Genomic DNA, 27,932 nt, shown 5'->3' with positions numbered 1-27,932 from the left:
TTACAGATCAGTGATTTTGATCAGTTTTACTGCCTTGTAATCAATCACGCACATTCCTTTCTCTCTGAAGGTTTCGCTCAACTGATGAGCAATGTTGTCATAGTGTTTTATATATTGAAGTAATGTTCATATCACATTACTGTCATAAAGATAGAGATTAGAGGTCGACCGATTATGATTTTTCAACGCCGATACCGATTATTGGAGGACCAAAAAAGCCGATACCGATTAATAAAAAATAAAAAAAAATGAAACTTTTTACATTTTTTTTGTATTTGTAATAATGACAATTACAACAATACTGAATGAACACTTATTTTAACTTAATATAATACATCAATAAAATCAATTTAGCCTCAAGTAAAAAATGAAACCTGTTCAATTTGATTTAAATAATGCAAAAACAAAGTGTTGGAGAAGAAAGTAAAAGTTAAATATGTGCTTTGTAAGAAAGCTAACGTTTCAGTTCCTTGCTCAGAACATGAGAACATACAGTGGGGCAAAAAAGTATTTAGTCAGCCACCAATTGTGCAAGTTCTCCCACTTAAAGTTGAGAGGCCTGTAATTTTCATCATAGGTACACTTCAACTATGACAGACAAAATGAGAAAAAAAAACAGAAAATCACATTGTAGGATTTTTAATGAATTTATTTGCAAATTATGGTGGAAAATAAGTATTTGGTCACCTACAAACAAGCAAGATTTCTGGCTCTCACAGACTTATAACTTCTTCTTTAAGAGGCTCCTCTTTCCTTCACTCGTTACCTGTATTAATGGCACCTGTTTGAACTTGTTATCAGTATAAAAGACACCTGTCCACAACCTCAAACAGTCACACTCCAAACTCCACTATGGCCAAGACCAAAGAGCTGTCAAAGGACACCAGAAACAAAATTGTAGACCTGCACCAGGCTGGGAAGACGGAATCTGCAATAGACAAACAGCTTGGTTTGAAGAAATCAACTGTGTGGGAGCCATTATTAGGAAATGGAAGACATACAAGACCACTGATAATCTCCCTCGATCTGGGGCTCCACGCAAGATCTCACCCCATGGGGTCATAATGATCACAAGAACGGTGAGCAAAAATCCCAGAACCACACGGGGGGACCTAGTGAATGACCTGCAGAGAGTTGGAACCGAAGTAACAAAGCCTACCATCAGTAACACACTACGCCACCAGGGAATCAAATCCTGCAGTGCCAGACGTGTCCCTCTGCTTAAGCCAGTACATGTCCAGGCCCGTCTAAAGTTTGCTAGAGAGCATTTGGATGATCCAGAAGAAGATTGGGAGAATGTCATATGGTCAGATGAAACCAAAATTGAACTTTTTGGTAAAAACTCAACTCGTCGTCTTTGGAGAACAAAGAATGCTGAGTTGCATCCAAAGAACACCATACCTAATGTGACGCATGGGGTTGGAAACATCATGCTTTGGGGCTGTTTTTCTGCAAAGGGACCAGGACGACTGATCCGTGTAAAGGAAAGAATGAATGGGGCCATGTATCGTGAGATTTTGAGTGAAAACCTCCTTCCATCAGCATGGGCATTGAAGATGAAACGTGGCTGGGTCTTTCAGCATGACAATGATCCCAAACACACCGCCCGGGCAACGAAGGAATGGCTTCGTAAGAAGCATTTCAAGGTCCTGGAGTGCCCTAGCCAGTCTCCAGATCTCAACCCCATAGAAAATCTTTGGAGGGAGTTGAAAGTCTGTGTTGCCCAGCAACAGCCCCAAAACATCACTGTCTAGAGGAGATCTGCATGGAGGAATGGGCCAAAATACCAGCAACCGTGTGTGTGAACCTTGTGAAGACTTACAGAAAACATTTGACCTCTGTCATTGCCAACAAAGGGTAAATAACAAAATATTGAGAAACTTTTGTTATTGACCAAATACATATTTTCCACCATAATTTCCAAATAAATTCATTTAAATGTAATTTTCTGGATTTTTTTTCCCCCTCATTTTGTCTGTCATAGTTGAAGTGTACCTATGATGAAAATTACAGGCCTCATCTTTTTAAGTGGGAGAACTTGCACAATTGGTGGATGACTAAATACTTTTTTGCCCCACTGTATGAAAACTGGTGGTTCCTTTTAACATGAGTCTTCAATATTCCCTGTTAAGAAGTTTTAGGTTGTAGTTATTATAGGATTTATAGGACTATTTCCCTCTACACCATTTGTATTTAATTAACCGTTGACTTTTGGATGTTCTTATAGTCACTTTAGTATTGCCAGTGTAACAGTATAGCTTCCGTCCCTCTCCTCGCTCCTCCCTGGACTCGAACCAGCAACACAACGACAACAGCCACCACATCGAAGCAGGGTTACCCATGCAGAGCAAGGGAAACAACCACCCCAAGGCTCAGAGCGAGTGAAGTTTGAAACGCTATTAGCACGTGCTAAAAAGCCATCCATTTCACTTCAGTTACACCAGCCTCATCTCGGGAGTTGATAGGCTTGAAGTTATAAACAGTGCAATGCTTGACGCACAACGAAGAGCTGCTGGCAAAACGCACAAAAGTGCTGTTTGAATAAATGTTTATGCGCCTGCTTCTGCTCAGTCAGATACTTTTTTATTTTTATTTAACAAGGCAAGTCAGTTTAGAACAAATTCTTATTTTTAATGACGGCCTAGGAACAGTGGGTTAACTGCCTGTTCAGGGGCCGAACGACAGATATGTACCTTGTCAGCTCGTGGATTTGAACTTGCAACATTCTGTTTACTAGCCCAACGCTCTAACCACTAGACTACCCTGCCGCCCCACTTGTATGCTCAGTCAGATTATATGCAACGCAGGACACGCTAGATAATATCTATTAATATCATCAACCACGTGTAGTTAACTAGTGATTATGATTGATTGTTTTTGATAAGATAAGTTCAATGCTAGCTAGCAACTTACCTTGGCTTACTGCATTTGCGTAACAGGCAGTCTCCTTGTGGAGTGGAACAAGAGAGAGGCAGGTCGTTATTGCGTTGGACTAGTTAACTGTAAGGTTGCAAGATTGGATCCCCTGAGCCGACAAGGTGAAAATCTGTCGTTCTGCCCCTGAACGAGATAGTTAACCCACCGTTTCTAGGCTGTCATTGGAAATAAGAATGTGTTCTTAACTGACTTGCCAAGCTAAATAAAGATTAAATAAAGGTGTAAAAAAAAAAATTATAATCGGCAAATTGGCACCCGAAAATACCGATTTCCATTTGTTATGTAAACTTGAAATCGGCCCTAATTAATCGGTCGACCTCTAATAGAGATACTCTTCAACATTGCTTTGGGGCAATTCCACGTTAACAGAGTGATGAACGGTAGACCACCAGGCTGTAGCAGGACCAGGAGAACAGGCCACTAGGCTCAGAGAGCCGCGGCGTAGACCTCAACTACCGCGGCATCCTCAGTGGGTCTCAGTCTCTGCTGGTCCTGTTCTAGAAGTCAGCAACTAATAGTTTTATTTGTCAGTGGGAGTGTGTGCATTCTGTTTGCGTCTGAATTGCGTGTGCACGTGTCTCTTTGTATTCTGTGCTTGTGTGTGAGAACGAGAGATATCACATTACTGTCATAAAGATAGAGATACTCTTTAACATTGCTTTGGGGCAATTCCTCGTTAACAGAGTGATGCTGTATGTCAAACAGGAAAAGTATGAAATGGAAAAGAGCATCTGCTAAATAACTAAAATGTAAAATATAAATATAAAATATGAAGTTTAACAAATCATACAATACTTTGCATAATGACTACTTTTAATAATCTCCACAGAAAATTTTACAAAAACACATCGACTTGAAGAACAGTGCAGACGCAATGTTTGGTAACGGAATGATGGTTTGTACTTTTTGTGCCGTCCTTCTGTTACCAAACTTTGCATCTGCACTGTTTGGTGAAAAATCTGAGTCCTAGAATCACTCTGTTACTGTGGAATTGCCCTTTGGTCACTGCGATATGTATGGCCCATCACCCTCTCTCTGTATTTGAGCAGGTCTTATTCTTACTATATTGAAGTGTCCATGGATGAGCTGGATTGGATGCGTGTTGTAGACCATTCCAAGTATCTGTGTCGCTCTTGGCAGAACCTCTTCTTTACACCACGTGTGGCCAGGTAAATCTTTACCTATGGTTTTCTTATGGTTGGCACCAATTTTGACTTTTGGCTCCACAACATAGGCATGATTGTGTCCTTGTGTCCCAGGTATGTGCGCATTGTAGGGACGCATAACACTGTCAACAAGGTCTTCCATCTAGTGAGTTTGGAGTGTATGTTCACACACCGCTCATTCACTCTGGAAAAAGGTCTTCTCGGTAAGGCAAGAATATCATCCAGGATACCAGTGTTATACAGTGCCTTCAGAAAGTATTCAGACCCCTTGACTTTTTGTACATTTTGTTACGTTACAGGCTTATTCTAAAATGGATTAAATGAATAAAAATCCTCAAGCAATCAACACACAATACCCCATAATGACAAAGCAATGAAAGGCTTTTACTTTTGCAAATTTATAAATAAAAAACAGATCACTTACTTACTTAAGGATTCAGACCCTTTGCTATAAGAGGCGAGATTGAGCTCAGGTGCATCTTGTTTCCATTGATCATCCTTGAGATGTTTCTTCAACTTGATTGGAGTACACCTGTGGCAAATTCAATTGATTAAACATGATTTGGAAAGGCACACACCTGTATGTATAAGGTCCCACAGTTGACAGTGCATGTCAGAACAACAACCAAGCCATGAGGTTGAAGGAATTGTCTGTAGAGCTCCAAGACAGGATTGTTGAGGCAATTGAAGGTCCCCAAGGACACAGTGGCCTCCATCATTCTTAAATGGAAGAAGTTTGGAACCACTAAGACTCTTCCTAGAGCTGGCCGCCCGGCCAAACTGAGCAGTCCGGGGAGAAGGGCCTTGGTCCGGGAGGTGACCAAGAACCCGATGGTCACTCTGACAGAGCTCCAGAGTTTCTCTGTGGAGATGGTATAACCATCTCTGCAGCACTCCACCAATCTGACCTCTATGGTAGAGTGGCCAGATGGAAGCCACTCCTCAGTGAAAGGCACAAGACCGCACAAACCTGGCACCATCACTACGGTGAAGCATGGTGGTGGCAGCATCATGCTGTGGGGATGTTTTTCAGCGACATTGACTGGAAGACTAGTTAGGATTGAGGTAAAGATGAATGGAGCAAAGTAGAGCAAGATCCTTTATGAAAACCTGCTCAGGATGTAAGACTGGGGCGAAGGTTCACCTTCCAACAGGACAACAACCCTAAGTACACAGCCAAGACAACGCAGGAGTGGCTTCGGGGACAGAGCCTAACACGGAACCCAAAGTACTGAGTAAAGTGTCTGAATATTCATTTTTTTTTTAAATAAATAAATTTGCTGAAATTTCTAAATTTGTTTTTTGCTTTGTCATTACAGGGCATTGTGTGTAGACTGGGGGGGGGGGGGGTAATGAATCCATTTTAGAATAAGAATAACGTAACCAAGTGAGAAAGTCAGGGGGTCTGAATACTGAATGAATGCACTGTATATGATTTAGAAAATACTTTGATCAACATTTTAGACTACATTTATACATATTTAAATATGCTATAATTTAACAAATAAATATTTCAAAACTCCTCTCGCCCAATTTTCTCTTTCTCTCCCATCACTTTCATGTCTGCAGTCCCCAATGAGAACGTGGCTACCATCGCGGCCTGTTCCAGTGTCATCGAGGGGGTGAGTCGGAGCAGAAACGCCCTGCTCAACGGGGACACCCGCAACTACGACTGGGACTCTGGCTACACCTGTCACCAGCTGGGCTCTGGGGCCATCGTCATCCAACTGGCTCAGCCTTACTCTATAGGCTCCTTAAGGTGTGTGTGTGTGTGTACGTACACGTGTTTTTATTTGTGTGTTTGTGTGTGTGCGTTTTAACTGTTGCTGAGTTTTTGTATCTGTCTGCACAGTTGATACATTTTTTGTTTTGTTTTCTTCCATCTGGACAGACTACTACTGTGGGACTGTGATGAGCGATCCTACAGTTACTACATTGAGGTCTCCACCAATCAGCAGGAGTGGACAAAGGTGGTGGACCGCACCAAGGTGCCATGTCGGTAAGACTCCCAGTCTCCCTTTCCCATACTCTTCAGATAATCTTTGTACAAATCTGTCCATTTGAGATCTTTTAAGTATTGTTTTTCTTCCAACAGGTCGTGGCAGACACTCAAATTCGACAAGCAGCCTGCCTCTTTTATCCGCATTGTAGGAACTCACAACTCCGCAAACGAGGTGAGAGGATTGCGAATATGCCATTTTTTTTATCTGCCGTCATTTTTGTGTTTATAGCCTTTCCTCATTCTCTGTTTGGCTTTGTTTTTCAGGTGTTCCATTGTGTCCACTTTGAGTGTCCGGCCCAGTCTGACGCGGAGGTGAAAGAGGGCAGTCCTGGGCAGGAGTCCAGTTCCACATCCCAGAACCCCAGACCTGTTCGGCCCTCCCGTACCCACAGCCTGCTCCCCTCCCTGCCCTCCTCATCCTCCACATCCTCACAACCCCACCTCTGAGAGAAAAGGAGAAACCCTCAAGGCCACCATTTTGCACAACATTTATCTATCACACAAGATGCACTGCTAAAATGCTGCTAAGCATACTATCCATTTTGATAAAAGATTGGCTTCTATTGCAATGATGAACATGTTTTTAGGGCGCTCATACAGTCCTCCCTGTCTGAAATTATAGGCAATGTTGGGGGAAAAAAGGCTATGGAGTAAATTTGTCCATGCATTTTCCATGAAGATATTGGCTAAAATTTTGCAGCCAGTTTAAGGGAACTCAATTAGAACATTTCAAAGCCTATGGGCCAGGTGCTATCCAGACAGTGGAGGTGTAAGCAGTACTGCTTGTCCAAAGATTAACCAATGGAATACAGCAGTGATGTTGGCAATAATATCACATTGTTCATTTTTTTAAATGAGAAGAAAAACAATCACAATTGGAACAAGTTTTTAGATTTGTCATAATTTCTATGCTTTTTAAGTAGTTTATTTGCACTTGTTGGTTAACTAGAATTATCATGTTTATCTATATGGTTTTTATTTGCCAAATTCATTCGCTTCACCCCCCTTGGGCTAAAAGACTATTACTGTCTTGGCTTACAGTAGTATGGCTGAGCAGCACTTCAATGTCTTGGTTCAAATTGTTTGGTATATTCCTAAGCAATATTTATGGTTTATTTGCAGAGTAACTATATTTGTCACTTTATTGTTTCCCATATTTACTGTAAGAAAGTTGGTTAGGTCTACTAACACAGGAAAACTGTAGAGTGCTGGTAATAGCTATTTCCATGAATGGATTTGTTTTTGTCAATTTATTATCCTGACCTTTTGATTAACATTTCAATTGCTGCTTGTGTTTACCTCTCACTTGTCAATGATTTTGTTTGTGTAGTTTTATTTTGGCTCAACGATTTATCAATGCTATGCTTCCTATCCTCCCTCACATTTTCCCTCTTTAGTTTCCTGGCTCTTAATATGGCTCTTTCCTCTTCCATCTCCTTTGCTATTTTGGTAGCTTTCGTGTAGATTTGACCAATCTTTTTGATATTTTCACATTGCTGCTATTGCACAAGGGATGAACATTGACTTAAAGTAAATTACTGTTAGTAGAAAGCAGATTACCTTTCTCATATCTATATTTTCCATTCTCGTTCCTGAATAGTTTTGATTGCATTTTGTTGTATTTTCTTAGTATAATAACGTCATTACTGTCGGTTGCTTGTGTGTTATTCTATATCACTGCCATTACCATACAGTGGTATTTCTTTTCAAAAGAGGTCTCTTTTGTAGATGTTAATAGAGATTCAGCAGAAAGGTCTCAATGTTTCACTGTTCAAATAATGGTGATTGATTTGTAAAGTCAAAGTTTGCACTACTCTAGTGGGCACCAAGAACTTTTTTTTTCAAATATTGTGTATGGGAAATGTAGTGGCTGAAATGTATGGAAACGGCATTGTGTCCTACGACTTATTTTGCAGTACTTAGCGTTAGCAACCCTCAAACTTGAAAGACCAAATGTTTTTGACATTGCTGATTAATACAGGTGTTGAATGCAGCCTTGGACATCCATCATGACACCCTACCAGCTGGCAATCAAGCTTTTAAACAATGCTGTATTAAACTTGTCATCATGACTCATGGATGTCTTTGTATTTTGACATGTTTTACACGACACTAATATTATCAGAAAGCTGTCCAACTCTCTTGAGGGAGGAGTTAGACCAGTGTTTCTCAAACCTCTCCTCAGGGACCCCAAGAGGTTTCACAATTTAGTTTGCAGACCTGAACTAGCTCACCTGATTGACCTAGTCAAGAGCATGATGATGAGGTGACAAATTGAATCAGTTGTGTTAGCTGTGGAATAGATCGAACGCATGAAAAGGCTGGGGTCCCCAAGGAGAGGTTTGAAACCACTGAGTTAGACTACAACTGGGAGGGAATAAATGATTTATATCAGGGATGGGAAATGCCAGTTCTCTGGGGCTTGATTGGTGTCACACATGTTCTCCAGCCTTATTGCCAACACACCTGATTAAACTAAGTATGTTCTAAACTGAAGACCATGATTAATTGATTATTGGAGTCCGGTGTGTTACCTGGGGGTAAAAGTGTGTCGCAAATCGGCCCAGAGGACTAGTTTCCCATCCCGTATTTATATATACACACGTCATTGGAGGGAATAGATTCCAACACTTTCTCTGAAGAATGCATTTCAGGCACTGCAATTACAACTTTTACAATATTTTTTTTTATATACTTCGAATAATATGTGTTGTGTAATTACTACTCTGATGTGGAATGGATTTTGTGATCCTCCTGCTTCAAAGCTGATCGATGTTTTGGGTTGTCCCAAACAGACCAAGGGGGTTGGGACATATTAAATATCGCACTTTGTAATACTTATTGTTCAATTTAAACCATGAAATAAATAAACTGTTTTATATTACATGTGTATAAATGCATACATCTAAATAGTTGCTTCTGTGTCGGCGAGCATACATTCGTTATCTCACCCACATCCCCCCCTTTTATTTTCGACCATAATGCCTCTCGTCCCAGTTGGTTCCTATATAGTTCATTGCCCTCGTTTCGCAGAAATCTGAAACACTGGGGATTGTGTTCAAAGCACGCCATTTTGATTCTATTGATAGGGCACAGTGCACGGTTTATTCTAAATGTGAGCCATAATGAGGGTCAGGTACCCGTAGTTTCCTGATCTGATTACTTTGTACATGTCGGCCCGCTGTATAATACGTATCGTCTTTGAGGCCAGACTGCCCCCACAGGCAAGATAAATAGGGTGGTCCCACGGAGAGGGACGCAGCACACGGTGTACCATAGTGGAATGATAACGAGGTAACTGTTTATACGCTGTGTCGAATACGTGTGATAATATTGAGATTGTCGGAACTATTTATTGTAATGTTGAATTTGTGTGGTTCATGTTACAGGTTGGATAAAGCACTGACACCCCCCCCTGGCTATTCGTAGTAGCCGAGCGCCAGCTGATTGCGTTGAGTCCGGTGTGGACACTTGAATGCTCAATTAATCCAAACTGAGCCGTTTATGACTATTCGGATCCCTGTGGCCGCTCGTGTCGGCAAAGCCATCCACCTTCTTTGTCCAAATTGACCGAGGACTATTTATAGAAGCGGATATCATATATTTGAGTTGGCTGAAGATCCTTGACAAAGACAAGGCCCCTGTCTCCTCCCCAGCCTTGCGTACCATAATTTTATTGAAGACATGGGGGATACTGGTAGTGAGCGCAGCAAACCTTTACCAACTCGGTGTCCCTGTGGATTTTGGGGGTAAGATGTCGCACATCATGTATTATTTGTTGTGGAGATGGGTTAATGTGGGGATGGTAATTAATGTCGCCTAGACTAAATCCATTGTTGTTCTGTTGGGCAGACCGGGTGGGGGTTGGGGATAAGTTGATATCTGAGCTAGCTACACAACTGATCTGAATGTTTTTATACATCTCCCCTCTGTCCGTGAGTGTAGTTCTATCAAAGCGGGAAATCTCCAGAGCATGACTTTACAACTGTGGTTTTGAATGTTTTACGTTTTCTGGTTAGAATCTGATGTGGACTAGGCTATTATTCGGTCTAGTTCGTTTAGCTTTGTCTCCTTAAATGGAAATGTAGCCAGTCATATAGCTGTGATATCCTAACTGAAGATGAAACGTTGGACACTTTATCCAATGTTCTCCCGACTGTCATTACAATGTAAACACAATCATCGAGTTACAGCACGTTCCTCCCTCACATTCCAGTCTCCTTTGTGAAATAGAGGGACCAAGCAAAGATTATAGGCAATGCTAGGAATAAAAAATTGTTGATTTGTTTGAACTGGGCAGTCAATCCTGTATGGGCAATGATGGGGAATTTTATTACCAAAACCCTGCCCATCTCTTTCGGCCCATGCACTCTACTAGTCACACTGAGGCTCTTCATGGAAGGTAGCCTAGTGGTCTGCTGTTTTTCAGCGGAAAGGGAAGCTAGGTTGAAAATGGTTGTATCCCTGAACCGGAACATCCGGTTGTTGGCAACTTTGCTTAGGCTACATGTGAGCAAACTGAATTACTCACATCTGTCAAGTCAGGTGACGCAATCGGCAGCCTGTTTACTGCTCCTGCAGTCCACACCCGGTTTGAGGTGTCTGAAGCTTGTCAGTTTTCCCCTCTGAAGGCCTCTCAGGCATTCTTTCCTTGTAGCCCTTCCCTTGTGTGTTAAACCTATCTCTTTTTAGAGTATGTCTGCTTACAGCCAGAGCCATGAACACATCCTGTTCAGTTTGAGTATTGCTGTTGACTAGGACTGTCTGTCATGACAGGCTATGCCTCATTAAACATTGGGGGGGAGGGGGGGTCGTCGTCTATCTCAACACTGCAGGATATATGCTTTGCATTTAGAAGTTGGCTAGTTTCAAGAAATCCGGGATGAATTTGCAGCGCCTTTATGTTTTTGGTCAGTTCTTACCTGGTGCATAAAATTGTGACTGAGTGCAAAGGACAGTCTTTGATAATGACAGGCCCATAGATTTCTATGGCCACTGTCCATTGGACAGACCCTTCTAGACTGATATTATGTTTTGATCAACATGTTAGCTCAGCGGAAGCCCGGAGGAAGACGAGGCATTCGGTTATAATGCGTAAACTCTAAGTGGGTAGGCAGACAAGTCTTCAATGTAGTGAAAGGATTCAAGGATTAAGCTAGCATGGGGCTGGTCAGAACTCACTTCTATGATGGAGGCTTTTCTAGGTATAGGCTTAGACACTGTGCCGCTGAATGACACGTGATGTACGTGGGTAAATTGCTGTTAAGGTCATGGTAGGATGAGTTCTAAATTTATCCTAAGTCAATTGGAACACTGCATTGGTCACGTTCCCTCCAAAGGGCACAATGGGCTGAATACCTTCGTTCCAGCCTCTCCCATATTGACAGTGTTCACAGAGCCCTAAACAGAAACGTCCCAGCATTGTGAGTGTCAGAGATGTCCGGAATGAGAAGAACCATTGGCCAACCTCTGGAAACATAATGTCATTGAGGGAGGGATTCAAAGGAAAGCCTGAGAAAATGCTGCATGTTTAGTGGGAGATGTATTTTTTTGTTGGGTTGAGCATGTTTTTGATATTACATGGAGGGGTTTGGTTTGTTTGCATGCATGTGTCATGGAGTTTAGTCTGCCATGTGTTGAGTTGGACTTATTCTACATGATTAGGATTGTGAGAGGAGAGAACCTGTGCTTTGATGTTTGGTTTTCTATATAGGCCTAGATTTTGTCTAGCCTATTTCTGACCAAAACATCTTGTAATGTATACAGTATTGCAAAAATGTGATTGATCCACAACGATCTTGTGTAGTTGTTGGGCCTATCCATGTTGAGTTGACTAGCCTACTCCAGTCAGTAATGACCCCTCACTGGCCAGGTTGGTCAGTTGTCCTAAAAGTCAAAGCCTGTCAGGATGGGCTCTCCACACATCTGCTTAGCCTGGACTGATTAGCTTCTTAACCAATGAGGGATAAGATCAAAGGCATGTTGGTCTACCTGTCACTCATTTGTTGCTGTAAAAAATATCCACTTTATTACTACCTTGTGATCCTTCCCTTTTGAACGATTTGTGACGCCCTTTACATTCCCCTCCCCCATAGCCTTTGTTTGTTTCCCCCCTTCTCTTCTTCCCTGCCATGACTTTCTGTCATCTGTCACCCCTGCCATCAGCTTATTTTCACTCACTCTGTAGCTATGGCAACCTCGTAGGTCCATCAGACTGTCTGGGTACAAAAAAATGGCTCATGTTTGAGTGTCCTGAGAGGAATTGAAATAGTCATGCATGTTTTTATTTGTTGTTTAGCTGCAAATAAGAGGGGCAGATTGCGTTGACAAATTGTTTAGTGGGCTTGGTACCATCTTTCTGTGACTGATTTATTTTCCATTTTTTATCTCTCCCCAGGTCCAGTAAAACCATGAACCTCTGCTCAAAATGTTTTGCTGGTAAGCCTTCCCATATGTGTGGACAATGGGTTTCTGTTATGTGGCAGAGCTCTGTGTGTACCTGAGGCATCAGGAGGGGGTATGCAGATTTCTGCCTCGTGTGATGTCTCTGCTGTTTCTAACACTTTCGATTAGCCAACTTAGTTCGTTAGACGTAAAGTGTTTCCCCTTATGGTATAAAAATCCCTATGAAATATTCCGTAGGCATGCTGTTAAAAAACATATATTAGGCTATTTTCAGAATCCAGAAAGGACCAAAAACCTATTTCCAGATGGACTTCTTACTGGCATAATGGTGATCTCTCAAGAATGAGTAAGATGGGTGTCAGGGAAAATATTCACCCAGGTCTGACATCATGCATGCCTGTATGTCAGGGTGTTGACTCTCAAGCCTGCTGTGGTAAATGATTGCAGCTCTAAAATTGAGATTGTGACTGAAGTTTTGTGACTGGCTTCTGTAGTCCTTTTTGGGAGGCGTGGAAGAGAGAAAGTATGCTGGAACTGGCAGTGTCCATGGAAACGAGTGAGCTCGGTGAAGACGGTACCTAAAGGGGCAGCATTGCTTAGAATAGATTTGATACACAAGAGCACAGCGACAGCAGAAATGAGTTCTATGGAGGATTAAGATATGACCCAGCTGCTTTTTGAGCTTGTGCTGTTATGGTATGGGCAGTTGATGGATTGACTCTGGTAGCCTAAAAAACAGTCATTCTGAGCCATTCCATCTGAGTTTGATTGGCGTCTTGGGGGTGGGGGGTGGTGATGCATGCCCCCTACAAGCCTTTAACTAACAATGCAGTTCAAGAAACAGAGCTAAGAAAATATTTACTAAATAAACTAAAGTAAAACAATTGAATAAAATCTAGAAGTTAACACATTGACATTACTTAACAAATACGAGGCTATATACAAGGGGTACAGGTTAGTCGAGGTAATTTGTCAAGTGACTGCATAGATAATAAACAAGTAGCTGTAGTGTATAAAACGAGGGGGTGGCGATTTTGATTAATTGATCAGCAGTCTTATGGCTTCGGGGTAGAAGCTGTCAAGGAGACTTTTGGTCCTAGACTTGGCGCTCTGGTAGCGCTTGCTGTGCGGTAGCAGAGAGCAGTCTGACTTGGGTGACTGGACTCTTTGACAATGACTTTGGGCCTTCCTCTTACACCGCCTAGTATATAGATCCTGGATGGCAGGAAGCTTGGCCCCAGTGATGTTCTGAGCTGTACGCACTACCCTCTGGAGCGCCTTATGGTCAGATGCCAAGCAGTTGCCATACCAGGCGGCACCGCAACCGTTCAGGATGCTCTTGATGGTGCAGCTGTAGAACTTTGAGGATCTGGGGACCCATGCCAAATCTTTTCAGTCTCCTGAGGGGGGGAAAGGTGGTGTTGTACCCTCTTCACGACAGTCTTGGTGTGTTTGGACCATGATAGTTTGTTGGTGATGTGGACACCAAGGAACTTTAAGCTCTCAAACCCGTTCCGCTTAATCCCCGTCAATGTTAATGGGGGCCTGTTCGGCCCTCCTTTTCCTATAGTCCACGATCATCTACTTTGTCTTGCTCACATTGAGGGAGAGGTTGTTGTCCTGGCACCACACTGCCAGGTCTCTGACCTCCCTATAGGCTGTCTCATCGTTGTCAGTAATCAGGCCTACCACTTGTCGTCAGCAAACTTGATGGTGTTGGAGTTGTGCTTGGCCATGCAGTTGTGGGTGAACAGGTAGTACAGGAGTGGTCTAAGCACACACCCCTGAGTGGCCCCAGTAATGAGGATCAACATGGCAGGTGTTGTTGCCTACCCTTACCACCTGGGGGGGCAGCCAATCAGGAAGTCCAGGATTCAGTTGCAGTGGGAGGTGTTTAGTCCCAGGGTCCTTAGCTTAGTGATGCACTTCCTGGGCACTATGGTGTTGAACGCTGAGCTGTAGTCAATGAACAGCATTCTCACATAGGTGTTCCTTTTGTCCCGGTGGGAAAGGGCAGTGTGGAGTGCGATTGTGTCATCTGTATGCGAATTGGAGTGGGTCTAGGGTTTCCAGCATGATGGTGTTGATGTATTGAAGCAGCTGGTCTGTCAAGAGCTGATGTATGTGGTGCTTGGGGCTCTAAAAAGCATTATATTTCATCTCTTTCAGATATCGAGAAGAAGCAGACAGATGAGGACTGTGCCCCAAAACCCAGCGCGAGCACTGGGAGTACCCAATCGGCTGTCTTCAATAGCGAGATGAGTAGTAGCAGCAGCAAAAGTAGCCAATCCCTATTGTCGTCGCCACTCACTAACTCCGAGCAGCCATCTGCATCAACCGAAGACCCTGTCCCCATGTTATCCAATACACAGGACGGTAAGATGAAGGGTCCACAACTTAGTTTTGAGATGTTGCACTTTCTGGAACCTTTGAATTACTATAGCTGAGTTAATTTTCAGTCATTCAATCTGACCTGGGTTCAAATACTATTTATGGTATTTCAAAACTTTCATATACATTTTGAAGGAAGTATTTTAATATTTTTTTATTTGGAAATCCAAGTAGTTGAATATTTGGAAATTTGTTAGGAAATACTTAAGTGTATTTTTAAATACTCAGATTTGACCCTAGGTCTGTTTGGTCCTAGGGATATTTGGAAAAAATTATTTGTAGAAAGTTTTGAATAGTATTTTATATGAACTTAATTAAATACTTAAATTGAGTTGAGACTGAGACACACACCCACCCTTCAAACCCCCTATGCCCTTTTTGAAATCTCTTTCAAAGTCACTGAGATCTCTTCTAGCCAAGATAATGGTCAACTGACCATTTTTATGCATGACACCACCTTGCATCCTACTGCTGGCTTGGGTGTTATGAGGTGGGTGTCCATGTAAATAGTCTGGGCGGCCATTTGATTCATTGTTCAGCAGGCTTGTGGGTAGAAGTTAAGGAGCCTTTTGGACCTAGACCTGGTTCTCCGGTACCGCTTGCGATGCAGTAGCAGAGAGAACAGTCTGACTTGGATGATTGGATTCTTTGGCAATTACTTTGGGCCTTCCTCTGACACTGCCAAGTATATAGGTCCGAGATGGCAGGAAACACAGTGATATACCGCTCCGTTCGTACTACCCTCTGTAGTGCCCTACGGTCGATGCCAAGCAGTTTCCCTCCTTTTCCTGTAGACCACGATCAGCTTCTTTGTCTTGTTCGCATTGAGGGAGAGGTTGTTGTCCTGGCACCACACTGCTAGGTCTCTGACCTCCCTATAGGCTCTCGTCGGTGATCAGGCCTACCACTGTTGGGTCGTTAGCAAACTTAATGATGGTGTTGGAGTTGTGCTGGGCCATGCAGTCGTGGGTGAATGGAGTACAGGAGGGGACTAAGCATGTACCCCTGAGGGGCCCCAGTGTTGCAGATCAGTGTGGAAGATGTGTTGTTGCCTACCCTTAACACCTAAGGGCAGCCCGTCAGGAAGTCCAGGATCCAATGGCAGAGGGAGGTGTTTAGTCCCAGGGTCCTTAGCGTAGTGATTACCTTTGAGGGCACTATCGTGTTGAATGCCGAGCTGTAGTCAATGAATAGCATTCTCACATAGGTGTTCTTTTTGTCCAGGTGGGAAAGGGCAGTGTTGAGTGCGATTGAGATTGCATGATCTATTGGAGCGGTATGTGAATTGGAGTAGGTCTAGGATAGAGGTCGATGGATTATGATTTTAACACCAATACCGATTTATTGGAGGACCAAAAATGGCTGATACCGATTAATCGGCTTCTTTTTTTTTGTAACGACAATTACAGCAATACTCAATGAACACTTATTTTAACTTAATATAATAGATAAAATCATTTCAGTTTAAATAATGCAAAAACAGTGTTGGAGAAGAAAATAAAAGTGCAATATGTACCCTGTAAAAAGCTATCGTTTAGGTTCCTTGCTCAGAAAGCTGGTGAAAGCTAAGAAAGCTGGTGGTTCCTTTTAGCATGAGTCTTCAATATTCCCAGTTAAGAAGTTTTAGGTTGTAGTTATTATAGGAATTATGACGCGTCGACTATTTCTCTATACATTTGTATTTCATATACCTTTGACTATTGGATGTTCTAATAGGCACTTTAGTATTGCCAGCCTAATCTCGGGAGTTGATAGGCTTGAAGTCATAAACAGCGCTGTGCTTCAAGCATTGCAAAGAGCTTCTGGCAAACGCAGTGCTGTTTGAATGAATGCTTGCGAACATGCTGATGCCTACCACCCCGCAGTCAGACTGCTCTATCAAATCAGACTTAATTATAATAAACACACAGAAATACGAGCCTTAGGTCATTAATGTGGTCAAATCCGGAAACTATCATTTTGAAAACAAAATGTTGATTCTTTCAGTGAAATGTGTAACCATTCCGTATTTTATCGAATCTTGCTGTTACATTGCACAGCCTTCAATGTTATGTCATAATTATGTAAAATTCTGGCAAATTAATTATGGCCTTTGTAAGGAAGAAATGGTCTTCACACAGTTCACAACGAGCCAGGCGGCCCAAACTGCTGCATATACCCTGACTCTGCGTGCAATGGACGCAAGAGAAATAACACAATTTCCCTAGTTAATATTGCCTGCTAACATTAATTTCTTAACTAAATATGCAAGTTTAAAAAAATATATTTGTGTATTGATTTTAAGGAAGGGATTGATGTTCATGGTTAGGTACATTGGTGCAACGATAGTGCTTTTTCGGCAATGCACTTTTGTTTAATCATCACCTGTTTGGCGAAGTAGGCTGTGATTCAATGATAAATTAACAGGCACTGCATTGATCATATGCAACGCAAGACAAGCTACTTAACTACACATGGTTGATATTAGGTTAATTAGTGATTGTGATTATTTTTCATAAGATAAGTTTAATGCTAGCGAGCAACCTTGTCTTTTCCTTTTTTCTCTTTAGTTCATTCTCTTGGTTGTTGGTGCATTGGGGGGGTTCTTATATTTTTTGGGGGGGGCTGTGGGAGGGACCTCAAATGGTTGAGGGACAGCTTTTGGGGGAACTGGGGGGGAGATCTTGGAGGGTTCGGGTTCACATTTTTTGGCCTGATGGTAGATTTGTCAACGTGCCCTTGAGCAGGGCATTGACTCTGGATGCTTCTGTGTGTCGCTGTGAATGGGAATCTGTTGGGTGACTGGTATGATGTAGTTGTTGAGTGGCTTCAGTGCAAGTATATTGTATGTTTCGGCTATACAAAAAAACTAAAAACCTACCGTGGCTCCTTGCTGCACTCATGTAACATGTGGTCAGCCTGCCACGCAGTCTTCTCGTGGATTGCAACGTAATTTGCATCCAAAAATGCTGATTACCAATTGTTAAGAACTTGAAATCGGGCCTGATTTTAATCCGTCGACCTCTAGTCTAGGGTTTCCGGGATGATGGTGTTATGAGCCATGACCAGCCTTTCAAAGCACTTCATGGCGTGAGTGCTACACGGCTGTAGTCATTTACGCAGATTAATTTCGCTTTCTTGGGCACAGGGACTATGGTCTGTTTTGAATCGTGTAGGTATTACAGACTCTGTCAGGGAGAAGTTGAAAATGTCAGTGAAGACACTTGCCAGTTCGTCTACGCATGCTTAGAGTACACGTCCTGGTAATCAGTCTGGCCCCGCGGCTTTGAATGCTGGCCTGTTTAAAGATCTTGCTCTCATGGGCTAGGGAGCGCGTGATCAGTCGTCCAGAACATCTCGTGCTCTCATGCATGCTTCAGTGTTGCTTGCCTTGAAGTGAGCATAAAAGGAATTTAGCTCGTCTGGTAGGCTCGTGTCACTGGGCAGCTCGCGGCTGGGTTTCACTTGGTAGTCCGTAGTAGTTTGCAAGCCCTGCCACATCTGACGAGAGCCAGTGTAGTATGATTCAATCTTAGTCCTGTATTGACAATGCCTGCTTGATGGTTCTTCTGAGGGCATAGCGGGATTTCTTTTAAGCATCTGGATTAGTGTCCCACTCCTTGAAAGCGGTAGCTCGAGCCTTTAGCTCATTGCAGGTGTTGCTTGTAATCCATGACTTCTGGTTGGAATGTGTACGTACTAGAGGTTGGCCGATAATTGGGGCCGATTTAAAGTTTTCAGTAATCTGCAGTTTTAGACACAGATTGTGGCCGATTACATTGCACTCCACGAGGAGACTGCGTGGCAGGCTGACTACCTGTTATGCGAGTGCAGCAAGCCAAGGTAAGTTGCTAGCTAGCATTAAACTTATCAATCTTAACATAATCACCAGTTAACTACACATGGTTGATATTACTAGTTTATCTAGCTTGTCGTGTGTTGCATATAATCAATGTGGTGCCTGTTAATTTCTCATCGACTTACAGCCTACTTCGCCAAACGGGTGACGATTTAACAAGCACATTCGTGAAAAAAAGCACTGTCGTTGCACTAATGTGTACCTAACCATAAACATCAGTGCCTTTCTTTAAAACCAATACACAAGTATATATTTTTTACAGCTAACATGAATTTCTTTTAACTAGGGAAATGGTGTCACTTCCCTTGCGTTCTGTGCAAGCAGAGTCGCGGTATATGCAGCAGTTTGGGCCGCCTGGCTTGTTGCGAACTATGTGAAGATCATTTCAAAACAAAGACCGTACATAATTATGACATAACATTGAAGGTTGTGCAATGTAACAGCAATATTTATACTTAGGGATGCCACCCGTTAGATAACATACGGAACTGTTCCGTATTTCACTGAAAGAATTAACATTTTGTTTTAGAAATTATAGTTTCCGGATTTGACCATATTAATGACCTAAGGCTCGTATTTCTGTGTTTATTATAATTAAGTCCATGATTTGATAGAGCAGTCTGACTGAGCGGTGGTAGGCAGCAGCAGACTCGTAAGCATTCATTCAAACAGCACTTTCGTGCACTGGTGTAACCGATGTCAAATGGCTAGCTAGTTAGCGGGGTGCGTGCTAATAGCGTTGCACTCGCTCTGAGACCTTGAAGTAGTTGTTCCTCTTGCTCTGCAAGGCTTTTGTGGAGCGATGGGTAACGATGCTTTGAGGGTGACTATCGATGTGTCCCTGGTTCGAGTCCAGGTAGGGACGAGGAGAGGGACGGAAGCTATACTGTTACACTGGCAATACTAAAATGCCTATAAGAACATCCAATAGTCAAAGGTATATGAAATACAAATGGTATAGAGAAATAGTCCTATAATAACTAGAACCTAAAACTTCAATCCTGGGAATATTGAAGACTCATGTTATTTATTTATTTCACCTTTATTTAACCAGGTAGGCAAGTTGAGAACAAGTTCTCATTTACAATTGCGACCTGGCCAAGATAAAGCAAAGCAGTTCGACACATACAACGACAGTTACACATGGAGCAAAACAAACATACAGTCAATAATACAGTATAAACAAGTCTATATACGATGTGAGCAAATGAGGTGAGATAAGTGAGGTAAAGGCAAAAAAAGGCCATGGTGGCAAAGTAAATACAATATAGCAAGTAAAACACTGGAATGGTAGATTTGCAATGGAAGAATGTGCAAAGTAGAAATAAAACGAGCGACGAGTATGAAGCGAGGGCCAGCCAACGAGAGCGTACAGGTCGCAATGGTGGGTAGTATATGGGGCTTTGGTGACAAAACAGATTGCACTGTGATAGACTGCATCCAATTTGTTGAGTAGGGTATTGGAGGCTATTTTGTAAATGACATCGCCAAAGTCGAGGATTGGTAGGATGGTCAGTTTTACAAGGGTATGTTTGGCAGCATGAGTGAAGGATGCTTTGTTGCGAAATAGGAAGCCAATTCTAGATTTAACTTTGGATTGGAGATATTTGATATGGGTCTGGAAGGAGAGTTTACAGTCTAACCAGACACCTAAGTATTTGTAGTTGTCCACGTATTCTAAATCAGAGCCGTCCAGAGTAGTGATGTTGGACAGGCGGGTAGGTGTGGGTAGCGATCGGTTGAAGAGCATGCATTTAGTTTTACTTGTATTTAAGAGCAATTGGAGGCCACGGAAGGAGAGTTGTATGGCATTGAAGCTTGCCTGGAGGGTTGTTAACAGTGTCCAAAGAAGGGCCAGAAGTATACAGAATGGTGTCGTCTACGTAGAGGTGGATCAGAGACTCACCAGCAGCAATAGCGACCTCATTGATGTATACAGAGGAGAGAGTCGGTCCAAGAATTGAACCCTGTGGCACCTCCATAGAGACTGCCAGAGGTCCGGACAGCAGACCCTCCGATTTGACACACTGAACTCTATCAGAGAAGTAGTTGTTGAACCAGGCGAGGCAATCATTTGAGAAACCAAGGCTGTCGAGTCTGCCGATGAGGGTGTGGTGATTGACAGAGTCGAAAGCCTTGGCCAGATCAATGAACACGGCTGCACAGTAATGTTTCTTATCGATGGCGGTTAAGATATCGTTTAGGACCTTGAGTGTGGCTGAGGTGCACCCATGACCAGCTCTGAAACCAGATTGCATAACAGAGAAGGTATGGTGAGATTCGAAATGGTCGGTAATCTGTTTGTTGACTTGGCTTTCGAAGACCTTAGAAAGGCATGGTAGGATAGATATAGGTCTGTAGCAGTTTGGGTCAAGAGTGTCCCCCCCTTTGAAGAGGGGGATGACCGCGGCAGCTTTCCAATCTTTGGGGATCTCAGACGACACGAAAGAGGTTGAACAGGCTAGTAATAGGGGTGGCAACAATTTCGGCAGATAATTTTAGAAAGAAAGGGTCCAGATTGTCTAGCCCGGCTGATTTGTAGGGGTCCAGATTTTGCAGCTCTTTCAGAACATCAGCTGAACGGATTTGGGAGAAGGAACCACCAGCTTTCATATGTTCTGAGCAAGGAACTTAAACGTTAGCTTTTTTTACATGCCACATTGCACTTTTACTTTCTTCTCCAACACTTTGTTTTTGCATTATTTAAACCAAATTTAACATGTTCCATTATTGATGTATTATATTAAGTTAAAGTAACTGTTCATTCAGTATTGTTGTAATTGTCATTATTACAATTAAATAAAAATCCACTTTTTTAAATCCATTTTATAAATCTGTATTTCTGGTCCTCCAATCGTTATCGGCGTTGAAAAGTCAGTCGGTCGACCTCTAGTACGTACGGTCACTGTGGGGACGACGTCGTCGATGCACTTTATTGATGAAGCCGGTGACAGGTGGTATACTCCTGAGTGGTGCAGCGGTCTAAGGCACTGCATCTCAGTGCTGGAGGCATTCACTACAGACCCTGGTTCGATTCCAGGCTTTATCGCAGCTGGCTATGATTGGGAGTCCCATAGGGCAGTGCACAATTGGCTTAGTGTTAGGATTTGGCTGGGGTAGGCTGTCATTGTAAATAAGAATTTGTTCTTAACTGACTTGCCTAGTTAAATAAAATTAATGCCATCGCAAGAGTGTTAACCCGGGTGTCCTGGCTAAATTCCCAATTTTGCCCTCATACCATCATGGCCACCTAATCATCCCCAGCTTCCAAATCAAATTTTATTTGTCACATACACATGGTTAGCAGATGTTAATGCGAGTGTAGCGAAATGCTTGTGCTTCTAGTTCCGACAATGCAGTAATAACCAACAAGTAATCTAGCTAACAATTCCTAACCTACTGTCTTATACACAGTGTAAGGGGATAAAGAATATGTACATGAGGATATATGAATGAGTGATGGTACAGAGCAGCATAGGCAAGATACAGTAGATGGTATCGAGTACAGTATATACATGTGAGATGAGTATGTAAACAAAGTGGCAAAGTTAGTGGCTAGTGATACATGTATTACATAAGGATGCAGTCGATGATAGAGTACAGTATATACGTATGCATATGAGATGAATAATGTAGGGTAAGTAACATTATATAAGGTAGCATTGTTTAAAGTGGCTAGTGATATATTTACATTTCCCATCAATTCCCATTGTTAAAGTGGCTGGAGTTGTGTCAGTGTGTTGGCAGCAGCCACTCAATGTTAGTGGTGGCTGTTTAACAGTCTGATGGCCTTGAGATAGAAGCTGTTTTTCAGTCTCTCGGTCCCAGCTTTGATGCACCTGTACTGACCTCGCCTTCTGGATGATAGCGGGATGAACAGGCAGTGGCTCGGGTGGTAGATGTCCTTGATGATCTTTATGGCCTTCCTGTAACATCGGGTGGTGTAGGTGTCCTGGAGTGCAGGTAGTTTGCCCCCGGTGATGCGTTGTGCAGACCTCACTACCCCCTGGAGAGCCTTACGGTTGAGGGCGGAGCAGTTGCCGTACCAGGCGGTGATACAGCCCGCCAGGATGCTCTCGATTGTGCACCTGTAGAAGTTTGTGAGTGCTTTTGGTGACAAGCCGAATTTCTTCAGCCTCCTGAGGTTGAAGAGGCGCTGCTGCGCCTTCTTCACGATGCTGTCTGTGTGAGTGGACCAATTCAGTTTGTCTGTGATGTGTATGCCGAGGAACTTAACTTGCTACTCTCTCCACTACTGTTCCATCGATGTGGATAGGGGGGTGTTTGACTTCTTCGCCTCCTCTCCCGGTAGCTATTCCCCAGGTTATTGCTGTAAATGAAAATGTGTTCTGTCAACTTATCTGATAAAATAAAAACAATTTAGAAATTAGCATCCCAAAATTAACTCAGTAACCACACGTGTGGAACATTTACATTTACATTTAAGTCATTTAGCAGACGCTCTTATCCAGAGCGACTTACAAATTGGCGAATTCACCTTCTGACATCCAGTGGAACAGCCACTTTACAATAGTGCATCTAAGTCATTAAGGGGGGGGGTGAGAAGGATTACTTATCCTATCCTAGGTATTCCTTGAAGAGGTGGGGTTTCAGGTGTCTCCGGAAGGTGGTGATTGACTCCGCTGTCCTGGCGTCGTGAGGGAGTTTGTTCCACCATTGGGGGGCCAGAGCAGCGAACAGTTTTGACTGGGCTGAGCGGGAACTGTACTTCCTCAATGGTAGGGAGGCGAGCAGGCCAGAGGTGGATGAACGCAGTGCCCTTGCTTGGGTGTAGGGCCTGATCAGAGCCTGGAGGTACTGCGGTGCCGTTCCCCTCACAGCTCCGTAGGCAAGCACCATGGTCTTGTAGCGGATGCGAGCTTCAACTGGAAGCCAGTGGAGAGAGCGGAGGAGCGGGGTGACGTGAGAGAACTTGGGAAGGTTGAACACCAGACGGGCTGCGGCGTTCTGGATGAGTTGTAGGGGTTTAATGGCACAGGCAGGGAGCCCAGCCAACAGCGAGTTGCAGTAATCCAGACGGGAGATGACAAGTGCCTGGATTAGGACCTGCGCCGCTTCCTGTGTGAGGCAGGGTCGTACTCTGCGGATGTTGTAGAGCATGAACCTACAGGAACGGGCCACCGCCATGATGTTGGTTGAGAACGACAGGGTGTTGTCCAGGATCACGCCAAGGTTCTTAGCGCTCTGGGAGGAGGACACAATGGAGTTGTCAACCGTGATGGCGAGGTCATGGAACGGGCAGTCCTTCCCCGGGAGGAAGAGCAGCTCCGTCTTGCCGAGGTTCAGCTTGAGGTGGTGATCCGTCATCCACACTGATATGTCTGCCAGACATGCAGAGATGCGATTCGCCACCTGGTCATCAGAAGGGGGAAAGGAGAAGATTAATTGTGTGTCGTCTGCATAGCAATGATAGGAGAGACCATGTGAGGTTATGACAGAGCCAAGTGACTTGGTGTATAGCGAGAATAGGAGAGGGCCTAGAACAGAGCCCTGGGGGACACCAGTGGTGAGAGCGCGTGGCGAGGAGACAGATTCTCGCCACGCCACCTGGTAGGAGCGACCTGTCAGGTAGGACGCAATCCAAGCGTGGGCCGCGCCGGAGATGCCCAACTCGGAGAGGGTGGAGAGGAGGATCTGATGGTTCACAGTATCGAAGGCAGCCGATAGGTCTAGAAGGATGAGAGCAGAGGAGAGAGAGTTAGCTTTAGCAGTGCGGAGCGCCTCCGTGATGCAGAGAAGAGCAGTCTCAGTTGAATGACTAGTCTTGAAACCTGACTGATTTGGATCAAGAAGGTCATTCTGAGAGAGATAGAGGGAGAGCTGGCCAAGGACGGCACGTTCAAGAGTTTTGGAGAGAAAAGAAAGAAGGGATACTGGTCTGTAGTTGTTGACATCGGAGGGATCGAGTGTAGGTTTCTTCAGAAGGGGTGCAACTCTCGCTCTCTTGAAGACGGAAGGGACGTAGCCGGCGGTCAGGGATGAGTTGATGAGCGAGGTGAGGTAAGGGAGAAGGTCCCCGGAAATGGTCTGGAGGAGAGAGGAGGGGATAGGGTCGAGCGGGCAGGTTGTTGGGCGGCCGGCCGTCACAAGAAGCGAGATTTCATCTGGAGAGAGAGGGGAGAAAGAGGTCAGAGCACAGGGTAGGGCAGTGTGAGCAGAACCAGCGGTGTCGTTTGACTTAGCAAACGAGGATCGGATGTCGTCGACCTTCTTTTCAAAATGGTTGACGAAGTCATCTGCAGAGAGGGAGGAGGGGGGGGAGGGGGAGGAGGATTCAGAAGGGAGGAGAAGGTGGCAAAGAGCTTCCTAGGGTTAGAGGCAGATGCTTGGAATTTAGAGTGGTAGAAAGTGGCTTTAGCAGCAGAGACAGAGGAGGAAAATGTAGAGAGGAGGGAGTGAAAGGATGCCAGGTCCGCAGGGAGGCGAGTTTTCCTCCATTTCCGCTCGGCTGCCCGGAGCTCTGTTCTGTGAGCTCGCAATGAGTCATCGAGCCACGGAGCGGGAGGGGAGGACCGAGCCGGCCTGGAGGATAGGGGACATAGAGAGTCAAAGGATGCAGAAAGGGAAGAGAGGAGGGTTGAGGAGGCAGAGTCAGGAGAAAGGTTGGAGAAGGTATGAGCAGAGGGAAGAGATGAAAGGATGGAAGAGGAAAGAGTAGCGGGGAGAGAGAGCGAAGGTTGGGACGGCGCGATACCATCCGAGTAGGGGCAGTGTGGGAAGTGTTGGATGAGAGCGAGAGGGAAAAGGATACAAGGTAGTGGTCGGAGACTTGGAGGGGAGTTGCAGTGAGGTTAGTGGAAGAACAGCATCTAGTAAAGATGAGGTCGAGCGTATTGCCTGCCTTGTGAGTAGGGGGAAGGTGAGAGGGTGAGGTCAAAAGAGGAGAGGAGTGGAAAGAAGGAGGCAGAGAGGAATGAGTCAAAGGTAGACGTGGGGAGGTTAAAGTCGCCCAGGACTGTGAGAGGTGAGCCGTCCTCAGGAAAGGAGCTTATCAAGGCATCAAGCTCATTGATGAACTCTCCGAGGGAACCTGGAGGGCGATAAATGATAAGAATGTTAAGCTTGAAAGGGCTGGTAACTGTGACAGCATGGAATTCAAAGGAGGCGATAGATAGATGGGTAAGGGGAGAGAGAGAGAATGACCACTTGGGAGAGATGAGGATCCCGGTGCCACCACCCCGCTGACCAGAAGCTCTCGGGGTGTGCGAGAACACGTGGGCGGACGAAGAGAGAGCAGTAGGAGTAGCAGTGTTATCTGTGGTGATCCATGTTTCCGTCAGTGCCAGGAAGTCGAGGGACTGGAGGGAGGCATAGGCTGAGATGAACTCTGCCTTGTTGGCCGCAGATCGGCAGTTCCAGAGGCTACCGGAGACCAGGAACTCCACGTGGGTCGTGCGCGCTGGGACCACCAGATTAGGTGGCCGCGGCCACGCGGTGTGGAGCGTTTGTATGGTCTGTGCAGAGAGGAGAGAACAGGGATAGATAGACACATAGTTAACAGGGTACAGAAGAGGCTACGCTAATGCAAAGGAGATTGGAATGACAAGTGGACTACACGTCTCGAATGTTCAGAAAGTTAAGCTTACGTAGCAAGAATCTTATTGACTAAAATGATTGAAATGAAACAGTACTGCTGGAGTAGGCTAGCTGGTAGTGGCTGCGATGTTGACACTACACTAATCAAGTCGTTCCGTCGAGTGTAATAGTTTCTACAGTGCTGCTATTCGGGGGCTAGCTGGCTAGCTAGCAAGGTTGATTGCGTTCAGGAACCACCTGCTTTCAATGTACACTTAGTGTACAAAACATTAGGAACACCCTCCTAATATTGAGTTTGCCCTCAGAACAACTTCAATTTGTTGGGCATGGACTACAAGGTGTCTAAAGAGTTCCACTGGGATGCTGGCCCATGTTGACTCCAATGCTTCCCACAGTTAAGTTGGCTGGATGTCCTTTAGGTGGTGAACCATTCTTGATACACACTGGAAACTGTCAAGGGTGGAAACCTCCACCCAGCAGCTTTGCAGTTCTTGACACAAACCAGTGCACCGGGCACCTACCATACCCAGTCCAAAGGCACTTAAACATTTTGTCTTGTCCGTTAACCCTCTGAATGGCACACAAACAATCCATGTCTCTGCTTAAAAATCTTTCTTTAACCGGTCTCCTCTCCTTCATCTACATTGTTTGACGTAGACTTGAACATGTGACTTCAATAAGGGATCATAGAAATCACCCGGTGTCTCATGGAAAGAGCCTGTGTTATTAATGTTTTGTACACTCAGTGTATATACTGTATGTATTTCATGATCTGTGTTGGTAGAGGTCTGTAAGGTTGGACTGACAGCTTGCTTCTATGTCTGCCTCTGGAGGAGTGGTTCTGTGTGTGTTACTCTGCTGGCAATGCATGCACTCAGCCTGGCCTAGATAGGACGCATAGTGGGGCAACATAGTTGCACTGACATTCTTAAGATCTGCTTGCTTCTCCCAAGATTCCCAGTTTTAAACCAACTGCAGTATCTTGTTTTTGTTGTTACCTTCATGTTAATGTAAGGATATGTTGATATAAACAGAGACTTGGCATGTCAGGATTTTTATATGGATTTTGAAGTTACTTGAGCTTATCTTATTACGTAACATTGCCACAAGGTCTTAAATTCAAGATTGTTTTGTCACCAAAGCTGTATCTAATTCACTGCTTCTTGGTCTAGGTGACACACATCTGGGCTCTTGATCAATGAGGAATGTTTCCTGTCTTACACTTTTTTTTTTCTCTCTCGCTCTTTCCACAGAACTATTATCATGCACAGAAACAGCCCAAGGTACCCTCTGTACGCCCAAAAAACGTCCTTGCGAATCAGGTACAGCCTTGCTCCTGCTCCCTGTGTTTGTGCAAAACTGTACGTTGGACTCTGACACCGTGTAACCTTCTGTTCTTTCAGCTTCAGGGCTGGAGAGTGAGGCGTCACCGGAGAAACGGGCACGGGGGGACTCTGAGGAGGGGGAGGCGGTCAGCGAGGAGCCTAGCCCAGGACCCAAGCAGAAAAACCGCCGGCGCTGCTATCGCTGCCAAACCAAACTGGAGCTGGTACAGCAGGAACTGGGCTCCTGTCGCTGCGGTAAGTACTGCATGGGAACGACAAACATCTGCCCTTAGTTTTCATGTCTCTTAACT

The 27,932-nt window shown here is 44.2% G+C and overlaps 2 protein-coding genes and 2 long non-coding RNA genes across 11 annotated transcripts in view; 2 read left to right on the top strand and 2 right to left on the bottom strand.

Moving 5' to 3' along the window:
* Positions 1 to 8,185, top strand: part of LOC135557866 (BTB/POZ domain-containing protein 9-like) — a 13,358-nt gene extending 5,173 nt beyond the window's left edge. Inside the window, exons 6-11 of one of the 2 annotated variants that reach the window (XM_064991554.1) lie at positions 3,987 to 4,106; positions 4,197 to 4,306; positions 5,673 to 5,862; positions 5,995 to 6,102; positions 6,199 to 6,277; positions 6,370 to 8,185. In XM_064991554.1, coding sequence (XP_064847626.1) covers positions 3,987 to 4,106; positions 4,197 to 4,306; positions 5,673 to 5,862; positions 5,995 to 6,102; positions 6,199 to 6,277; positions 6,370 to 6,552 — 790 coding nt within the window. In that variant the 3' untranslated portion in view covers positions 6,553 to 8,185. Of the gene's footprint in view, positions 1 to 3,986; positions 4,107 to 4,196; positions 4,307 to 5,672; positions 5,863 to 5,994; positions 6,103 to 6,178; positions 6,278 to 6,369 lie in introns of both variants that reach the window. The other variant, XM_064991556.1, reaches the window with a different exon arrangement.
* Positions 1 to 10,892, bottom strand: part of LOC135557870 (uncharacterized) — a 25,007-nt gene extending 14,115 nt beyond the window's left edge. The window contains exons 1-2 of the long non-coding RNA XR_010458274.1: positions 10,637 to 10,892; positions 4,532 to 4,635 (exon numbers count right to left, since the gene is read on the bottom strand). This is a non-coding gene — a long non-coding RNA (uncharacterized LOC135557870). The remainder of the gene's footprint in view (positions 1 to 4,531; positions 4,636 to 10,636) is intronic.
* LOC135557867 (AN1-type zinc finger protein 3-like) overlaps positions 9,140 to 27,932 on the top strand; it is a 20,447-nt gene continuing 1,654 nt past the window's right edge. The window contains exons 1-6 of one of the 3 annotated variants that reach the window (XM_064991557.1): positions 9,140 to 9,399; positions 9,495 to 9,854; positions 12,503 to 12,543; positions 14,680 to 14,886; positions 27,550 to 27,618; positions 27,700 to 27,876. In XM_064991557.1, the coding sequence (XP_064847629.1) occupies positions 9,790 to 9,854; positions 12,503 to 12,543; positions 14,680 to 14,886; positions 27,550 to 27,618; positions 27,700 to 27,876 (559 nt within the window). In that variant the 5' untranslated portion in view covers positions 9,140 to 9,399; positions 9,495 to 9,789. The remainder of the gene's footprint in view (positions 9,400 to 9,494; positions 9,855 to 12,502; positions 12,544 to 14,679; positions 14,887 to 27,549; positions 27,619 to 27,699; positions 27,877 to 27,932) is intronic. The other 2 variants (XM_064991558.1, XM_064991559.1) reach the window with 2 other exon arrangements.
* Positions 27,797 to 27,932, bottom strand: part of LOC135557869 (uncharacterized) — a 16,992-nt gene continuing 16,856 nt past the window's right edge. For all 5 annotated transcript variants that reach the window (XR_010458269.1, XR_010458270.1, XR_010458272.1 and 2 more), the window contains exon 4: positions 27,797 to 27,883. This is a non-coding gene — a long non-coding RNA (uncharacterized LOC135557869). The remainder of the gene's footprint in view (positions 27,884 to 27,932) is intronic.

Source organism: Oncorhynchus masou, chromosome 16 (genome assembly GCF_036934945.1).
Source record: "Oncorhynchus masou masou isolate Uvic2021 chromosome 16, UVic_Omas_1.1, whole genome shotgun sequence".
In the NCBI taxonomy this organism is placed as follows: domain Eukaryota; kingdom Metazoa; phylum Chordata; class Actinopteri; order Salmoniformes; family Salmonidae; genus Oncorhynchus; species Oncorhynchus masou.
Note: the sequence above shows the minus strand (reverse complement) of the source record. Positions and strands in the feature narration are given on the sequence as shown.